Raw genomic sequence first — 9,219 nt, forward strand, 5'->3', positions numbered from 1 at the left:
GCGCCCGCTGGGCGCCCCGCCGCACGCCCGGGGAGCGAGCGAGCGCGCGCGCTCCTTCGACCCCGCCCCCAGCGGCGCGCGCCCCTACGGCGGCCAGTGGGTGGGGGACGCGGGCAAAGCTGGTCATGGAGGCCGTGCGGAGGGCCCATGAGGCCGTGCTCTGGTTGCTGCTGTGCCGGCCCTGGGCCTCGGGCGCCGCCTCCCGCCCGAAGCCCCGCGCCTCGGAGGTGCTGACGCGCCACCTGGTGCAGCGGCGCCTGCCGCACTGGACCTCTTTCTGCGTGCCCTACAGCGCCGTCCGCAACGACCAGTTCGGCCTCTCGCACTTCAACTGGCCCGTGCAGGGTGCCAACTACCACGTCCTGCGCACCGGCTGCTTCCCCTTCATCAAGTACCACTGCTCCAAGGCCCCCTGGCACGACCTGGCCCGGCAGGACCAGTTCTTCACGGCGCTCAAGGTCATCAACCTCGGTGAGTGGCCCGGGCCGGTGAAGCACGTCCCGTCGACGATGGCCCCACTGTTTGCAAAGCACGCTGACAAACGCTCTGGCTCCGAGGCCGAGCCCCCGGCCCTAGGTCAAACCGCGCCAGCCCTGGGAGCCCTGCCTCGGCCCCGCGCAGGCTCGCCCGGGCGCACGCGCTCGCCACGCTTCGCCCAGTGCTGGGGCGTTACCCAGACGCTGCCTCTGCGTCCCACCCACTCTGCAGCCTTCCAGCCCCGACCCTGGCCCTGGGCTTCTGTGTTCCCCCGCCCGGCAGGTGCTTGTCAGGGCTAAGTTGTTGCTCCTGAATCGTCCCCTGGAAAGTGGGGCTTATCGACAGGCCTGTACTTAGGGACCACGCTGCAACACCCCGGGGAGAGAGCATTCCATCCTCACTACCCTGCAGCTCTTAACTAGAAGGACCCCTATATTGGGCAGTGAGAAGGAGGGTGTAGGCCGCTGGAAAGTGGCTCTTAAGTTTTTAAAAAATGCCTAATTGCATGGCAGGATTCGTTCCCATGAACACCACTTTGTGGGTGCGTTCATATTATAAAAACTGGAACTACTTTTTTAAAGTTTCTTTGTTCTCTTTATATGAAACCCCAGCAAGTTTGTTTTACTAAAAGCACTAAAGGTTTTCACCAGTGATGTTAGCTTCTTCAGATGCTAGGCCTAAAAGATATTTAAAAGACTATCTCTTTAATATTGGTATGTTTTCATGGAATATTCTAACTCTGAGAGTGTTAACTCTTGCTGGATGTTTATTATCTTTTGGTTAATGATGGAAGGGGCGTGAACGTTGACATGAGTGCATCTTTTATATTTTCTAGGTCAGTGAAAAATAGGCCTCAGGATGTTTGGAACCTATTAATATAGCTGATATCAAATTAATCCATATTTCAGTAATTCAGAATCTAGATGTGCAAGCTGACCCACGTTACCCAATCAGTTTTTTGAACCAGAATTAAAGCTAAACGCCTATGCAGCTGCACTATTCCTATATAGTCTGATAGTTTCTTAAATTTAAATATGGTAGGTGTATTTTTGCTTATAATAACTCCCATAAGTCAGTCATGGGATTTTGGAGCCATTGCTCCACTGGGACTGTCTTGGGTTCAGTCCATTAAGGAGAAGATTATTCAGCAATGTGTAATCCTTTAAAAATATGTCTTATTATTTGACTGATGAACTATATAGAGCATGCCTACTAATTTTGAGGTTGATGCAAAGAAGTTGAGTGTAGTGACTCAGAAAATTCAATTCAAAATTATTTGGAGAGACTGGAGTGATGACTAGATTCAAGAAGAATATGTTTATTTTAGCATTTTCAGAATCAAAAAAAATCATTCTTCCCAAATGTAGTAATAGGTTAGGAAAAGCATAACTGGAGGGTTATAGGTAAACCATGAGCCCAACGCCTTTTTTTAAAAAGTTTTCACCATTTAAAACCTAACACTTTAAGAACAGCTTAATGATTAGGGGCTTCTCTTTTTAGGTAGAAAGAAATCCAAAGAAAAATAGGATGCCCAGAACATTCTCACCCAGAAAAGTAGTAAAACCTTTTGAAGAAAGAAACAACAGCTGTAGTTTTTTTTTAATGTGGAAGAGAAAGATGAATAGTGATTTAATGGTGTTTATGGTCTTTGGAAAATTCTAAAAATTCTAAAAATTCTGTTTAAAAGAGAATAAGTTTTAAGTTAAACAAAAAGGAAAACTTTATGCTCAAGCATGCTTGAATACAAATTGGCTTATACTAATAAAGGGAATTTTTTTTTCTGGACTTTTTATTTTAAGAGTATTCAGCAATTTGATAATGTCAATTTTGTATTTTTGTCTTAGGGTAGGGAATTAGATAATAGGATTTTTTTCCTATTCTGTGTTGTGCAGTTGCCCCTCTGGATCATCAAGTACATATTCTATTTAAAAATACTTAGAATTTTATTCCTCTTCTTCCCTTTCAAATAGTAATTATCAAAGTCATTCATTTTTCCATGTTGTAAATAATAAAGATTTCTCTTTTACCCATTTGTTCCCTTTCTCTTTTACCCATTTGTTCCCTTTCTCCTCTGCCTTCTTTTCAATGGAAGCTGACATTTTACTGATGGTTTACCAGTCTGGGTATCCTGCTGGGAAGTAGATTGAGATTTAAGAAAAGCAGTTTACCATTGGAATGAATGGGTAATTGGAGACTTGCTACAAAGTTCTAATTTTTTTAAAGTGCTTAATTTGACAGTGGTTTACCTACTGTTCAGCTGACTCAAAATGAATTATTGTGCAAAGAACTGACTTTTACATTCATTTTGATGTTATGATATGTTTCAGACAGTCTGGAAAAAATTTAATTTTTCACCAAACCTTACAGACTTTACAGCATTTGTGCTGTAAAGAAAATTATGGGGTTTTTTAGTGTGTAAATTATATATGTGGCTAATCTTCCCATTTAGTGTATTAGCCTGACTGCATTAAATAAGTAGACTGCAGGATAAAAAAAAAAAAATTAGAGAATTTCTGACTCCTACATTACATCTCTACCCCCTATCAAATAGCATGAATGATAGTGGTTCCTAGTTGTTTCTTAATAAGAGATAATGTAGTTATTAAATTAGTAGTCCTTGATCAGTCCTCCATTTTAGCTGAAAAAATATTGACCATTTGTGTGATTTTTTTTTTAAAGTATCAGTATTTTAACCGAAAACTGTGATAAATACTGTAAAACAAAACTTTCAGTGTCATCAGCCATTTCTTAACTGTAAGTCCTTAGCATTGGTTTAAAAGTCATATTTTATGTGTTTTACTATCAGTATATTTGGAAAATTAATAATTATTTCTAGAGCCTGTTTTTCTTTCTCACTCCATTTTCAGCTTTTGAAGTTGTGATACCATATTTTAAATTTATTTTTTATTTCAGCTGCTCCCTCTACTCCACTCGCTTCTGCCTGCCCTGTTCTTGTTCTCTTGTCCACTCCCCGACTCCACACCACTACTTGCCTTTTTTTTTTCTTTTTGGTTGAATGATTTATAAATAGCTTTATGATGCTAGTTTTTGTGAAGTTTTTGTGACGTTCCCTTGAGGCATTTAGAGATTTTGGGGGAGGTATTACCAAGGCAAAGAAGGCAATATACTGTGAAAAGTTTCATAGGGATTCCAGGGAACCCTGTGATAGTAACAAGCTGTGACCCAGTATATTCCTAAAGATAGAGAGGTGCCGGTCTGAATGGACATTTTTGCCTCTCTCATTACCAACTAGTGATGCTTCTCCTGATTAATCTTTGGCATCACAGTGGCTGGAATGCAGCTTCAGGGAATAAGCACAAAGTAGTCCAATGAACTTATACACTCAAAAAGAACATAACACAGCAAATACACTCTTGCAGAAAAGTAAGAAAAAAATTTAACAATATGATTAGTCCTGAGCATGTGTTGATTTCCCTATTATCTAGAAAAAAAGTGATTTTCCAAATGTACAGCTCTTCTTTTAAATTGTTATTTTCTGTCCAACTCATACCCAGGAACAATAAAATTAATATTTGTGCACACTATACAATATTTGTTATTGATTCATGTGCCTGTGGTTTTATACATGTTTTTAATATGTTAATAATAGTCATGGATTTTAAATAAGTGCCTTACAAAAAATAGGAATTGTGAAAGTTTGCTTTGTGTCCAGCTTAGTGTCATGTGCATATGAGTGCTTAATCCATATCTCTGGCTAGTATATATTTAGTTTCATGTATCACAAATGGCAACTAATCGCAAATGGAAATATTCCAAAGAAGAAATATGTTATTGCAGTCTACTATATACCTATTTCAAATAGGTTGAAGCAAGATTTTCAAATCAGTTGTAAAAATATTAATGGGATTGTTTCTCATGTTTGTTATTACACTAAAATCTTCCTTAGAGTTAGGTTTTGCCTTAGATTTTGAAGACAGCTTTTTGACCCAGTTTCTTTTAAGTTGTACAAGAAATTATTTTAGTCATCGGTATTACTGTCCAACTTAAAGCACAATAAAGATGACCTAGTAATTTAAGCTCAAGGCCAATAATCAGGAGCATCTACAACTAAATTAATGACACTTCTCTGTTTGATTATTTGTGAAAAGAATATAGAATTACTTCATAATTATTTGGAGGTAATGAATTAATGTTTGTAAAGTACTTTGGGTTTTTTAATTAATTAATTTATTTATTTTTGGCTGTGTTGGGTCTTCGTTTCTGTGCGAGGGCTTTCTCTAGTTGCGGCGAGCGGGGGCCACTGTTCATCGCGGTGCGCGGGCCTCTCACTGTCGCGGCCTGTCTTGTTGCGGAGCACAGGCTCCAGACGCGCAGGCTCAGTAGTTGTGGCTCACGGGCCTAGTCGCTCCGCGGCATGTGGGATCTTCCCAGACCAGGGCTCGAACCCGTGTCCCCTGCATTGGCAGGCAGATTCTCAACCACTGCGCCACCAGGGAAGCCCAGGTACTTTGAATTACAGTTTACATCAGCCTTATCTATAGTTTTTAAAATCTCTAGGCTTACACAATTGTTACTATGTTCCACAAACATAGATGAAATTGACCTCTTAGGCTGAGTCAGTGTTTACTCATATTTTTGTAACTTTATAATTTCTTGATGTTGCTGAAGAGTGCTATGTGATTTATACCATGACAAATATATGAGTACATGATTAATAGGTATTGATTTCACAAGTAACATATTCATTTGTTTTCTAGGTATTCCAACTTTATTATATGGACTTGGCTCCTGGTTTTTTGCTAGAGTCACAGAGACTGTGCACACCAGTTATGGACCAATAACAGTTTATTTTCTAAATAAAGAAGATGAAGGTGCCATGTACTGAAAGTGTGCATTGGAGGACGAAAATACCAGTAGATTTTCGCATGTGTATGTGCAATATTTATTTTTGATTCCTTAAAATAAAACTTTGCAAACACCTTTTTCTTTCTACGGTGTCTGGTTCTTTAAGATGAATCATTGCCCTCAAGAGGCAAAGCTTTTCATATTAATACATTGTTATATATTGCATACTCTGTTTAGCCAATGGGAGCTACAAACACATAATGCTTATACCAATTTTTTCCTATAACTAGGTTAAACAAGAGATAAAAAATGATTGTAACTTACAGATTCTGTAGTTATGTATTAACAATTTAAATCAACTCTTTGAAAATATAGATACCCCACAAAGAAGGAAGGGGAAAAAATCTTTAACATTGGGAAAAGAAGTAGAGAATTTTAGGATATATGATAAAAATAATATAATATCATTGGCAAATCCAAAGTTGATGAGAATTCTAACTGCAATCTGAAATTTAAACCATTCAACTGTCAGGCTTTTAAATGGAAATGTATTACAGCCCTTGTGCCATTTACCTGTATGAGAGGTGTGGGTGTAATGTTGAAACTTCTTATTACCTAAAGAATCCAATACCATACTACTTTTTTAAAAATGTAATAACAACTCCAGGTAATGTAAATGCAGCAAGAAGAATGCAATTAAGACTCATTAAAAGTTAAAATAGCATGCCGATAAAGCTGTAAGAACAATTAAAATCTAGAAAGACCCAGAAAAAATAAATTTGGTAACTGTTTAAAAAAGCAACTAGCTGAAATGGTACGTATCCATAGACTTATTGGCAATGGGAAGTGGGCTGAAATTTTAAAGACCTGATGGCGGTTTTGCATTAGAATTTTATTAGGTTAATTGCATTTTTGAAAGCAAAGTCGTTAAAAAAAATTTATCCTTGGGGGTAGTTACAGAATACCCAGACGAATGGTAAATTTCAGAAATTTGGAGTAATTCAGGGAGAGCTAAGTAGAACTATTTAATTTCTAAACCAATGGGTGTTTAAGATTTATGATCTCTCCCATAATTACAAACATGCATTATATATCATTTTATGTTAATGTGTTGCTGATGCTCTGCAACGTTTACACAGTTTTGTAGCAAAATATTTTATAGAATTCAATCTAACCAACATTTGGGTGCCTACTTCTGGCAAATCAGTAGGGAAAGTGAGTGGAAGTGATTGAGGTGAAAGCACTGAAATAATGAAGTGACACAAACTGGCTTCGTTAAAGGTAGTCATTTTAAGTGAGCTACAGAGAGTGAACTGTTCTTCAAACATTTGTAGTGTTCACTTGTCTAACAGCAATTCTAAATAACCTTTTAATCAAAGAAGTACTTATGCCAATATATTTAGTCCAGAAGAATATACTTGACACTAGTTAAATGAATGGCTTACACAAAGGAGATAGTGTTACATTAAGCTTCATTAATAATAAAACTGACTATTAGCATTTTGCAAGGAAGGCTAGAACTGATTTCCTCTGTAATGGGCAAAGTTAAATAACTATAGCTCATAAGTTTTAAGTCAAATACTGCTCATTCATTGCTCCTGATCTTGTCAATACTTGCTGTAAAGGTTTGGTCCCAACACAAGGCTGATAAAATGGCTTTTATCAGACCATAAATACAGCTTTTCAGTAGAGTTGCACTTCTTTTCACACTGGCCTGTTTGATTTCTGATAATTTGTACTGCTGACTGTGCTTACCTGTTTTTCAATAGCTACAATCGGAGTGACTTCTTGTCCATATGGTGATAGGTAAGTCTCCTTGGAGAACATCTTTGACAAACTACCCTATTGATCTCTGTAATTCTCTGCTGCTTGCAGCATTAAATAGAGCCTTGATTTCTTGTCTGATGTGCTCACTGTGTAACAATTAAGCAAATGTAATATTTTCTTGTATTACATGAAAATCAATAGACCTCTTGCTCTCATGAAGTTGATCATGGTAAAGGAAGAACTCAACAATAGCTAAGGGCATGGTTCAAATATTTAAAATATCATTCCTTGGATTTATGAAGTCTTGTAGTGAACCGTTTAGTCTGAAAAAATTCTTCTCATTGAACAGCAATAGTTTAAGTTTTTTCTTTAAAGTTGTATACTACATCAAAGTATTGTGGCCTAAAAAGGATAAAATATAAATGCTGGAGGCAGGAGATTGATTCTATTTTTAGCAACAGTGCTATCTTACTTTTTGACCCCAGGCTAATAACTACTCCTTTGTATCTTAGTTTTTTCCACCTGTAATCTAAGAAGGACAAAACGAGAAACCTTTCTGCCTTAAAATGTATCATGAATGTGCTTGTAAGCAAATGTCAGTTTTACATTAATTGCAGAAAAGCTGGTTTTGTAATCCTTATTCTTGTGTTCCATATATATTTAAGTTTAAAATACTTCATCAATAAAAGGATTTTTTAAATAAGTGAGAGGAAGGAAGGAGGAGACACATTGAAGGCAGTTTGTGCGAGTGTGTCTGTGCGCCTGCAGGTTATGCCTGAGATGGCAAGCTGGGTTCCTAGTGGACCCTGCCCTTCTGGATAGCAGGAGTTTTCTTGGTTGATGAAACAGACAGCTTTTCTGCCTATACTTCTTTAATGGGATTTTTAGTCTTTAAAATAATCCAGGCAAAACTATTTTTTGAATGAAGATGAAGTTTTATTTTAGTTTAAAATCTTGGATCTCTTTTACTGTTATTTCTATACAAATCAATTATCAAGTGTTGGAAGAAGTTTCTAGTCAAAATTCGTAGCTCCTGTATAAGTTGTGAACCACCATAAAGATGCAGTAACAGAGTTGGGAGCAAGAAAGAGGTTGCCAATTAAAAAAAAAAAAAAAAAAAATCCCTAGTTTCTCAGTGCTAATGTCTTAACATACCAAATTGTACAAATAGTTATAAGTTCGTTCATCATACACATTTGGTCACTAATATTTTGCTTATTGTTGACCAGTAAAAATGGAAACACTTTTAATTTTAAAAGCCATATGTATTTCTTTTAAAATGTACATTTTATTTTGTGTCATTTATATTTATATTCACTCAAAATTATAATCACAGATCATCTATAATTCTTCACAAAATATCTCTTAATTCTATTAAAGAATGAATGTTGTTTGAATGAGTGGAGTGACCTAAAGACAAGGATCTGGGTTTCATTTCATTTAAAAGCTAATGCAGATAACAGAAACCTTATCCTAAAGCTAGTGGATCGGGTGTCTAATTTTTTTCAGCACTTACCATTCAGACAGTAATGACGTTTGGGGGCATCTTAACCTAAACAAGTACTTAGCATTACATCTCACCTGGGTCAACAGTCTAGGGTATCAGAGTTAAACTGTGTTACTGTAAATTAATGGAAAATGTAACTGCACTTTGCTGAAAGATCAATGTCCAATAAAGGCTGCACAATCAAATCTTGTTGCAATGATTGAGGTCTTTAATTGCCTTTCAAAGATAAGGTGGTAATCAACACAGCTTTAACTGATCTTTTTTACTAGTTCAATTACATGCTAATGACTAGTGCCAAGTCAGAATCTTTAACTACTTATACTTATTAAATCTTACGTTAGTAATGAAAAATTACTTTAGCTTACACAATCGATAGAACACACATCTTAATTACTATATTTCACTTTTATACCATTTTATGTGCTTGACAAATGTTTCACAAGAGCTTTCCCAACAATAAGAAGTGTTATTAGTAGTGACCACAGTCCACAGAGTATTTTTCTAATATAAATTGGAGATCAGATGTTGAGAAAAAAATTCTTTAAATGAAGATGTGGATAAAATAGTTTCCAATGACACAAGCTTGGCCATCCAGCAACTTCTCAGACCTGTTTTGCTAATTGAGACTACGTTTAATACAACTCTAGGCGCGCGGGCTTCAG

At 37.3% G+C, this 9,219-nt stretch overlaps 1 protein-coding gene across 1 annotated transcript; it reads left to right on the top strand.

Moving 5' to 3' along the window:
• Positions 1-46: 46 nt before the first annotated feature.
• LOC309624829 (uncharacterized protein C15orf61) lies at positions 47-5,419 on the top strand. Its single transcript, XM_082383531.1, has 2 exons — positions 47-471; positions 5,196-5,419. The coding sequence occupies exons 1-2, from the start codon at positions 126-128 to the stop codon at positions 5,321-5,323; spliced, it is 474 nt and encodes a 157-aa protein (XP_082239657.1). The 5' UTR covers positions 47-125; the 3' UTR covers positions 5,324-5,419.
• Positions 5,420-9,219: the final 3,800 nt, after the last annotated feature.

This window comes from Balaenoptera borealis (assembly GCF_965194805.1).
Source record: "Balaenoptera borealis genome assembly, chromosome: 3".
NCBI lineage: Eukaryota > Metazoa > Chordata > Mammalia > Artiodactyla > Balaenopteridae > Balaenoptera > Balaenoptera borealis.

What these genes read in the sequence shown, in the direction of transcription:
- LOC309624829 (XM_082383531.1), top strand. Translation starts at nt 126, where the DNA reads ATGGAGGCCGTGCGGAGGGCCCATGAGGCCGTGCTCTGGTTGCTGCTG. An exon ending in GCTCAAGGTCATCAACCTCG is followed by an intron (nt 472 to 5,195) that starts GTGAGTGGCCCG and finishes TTTGTTTTCTAG; the next exon opens with GTATTCCAACTTTATTATAT.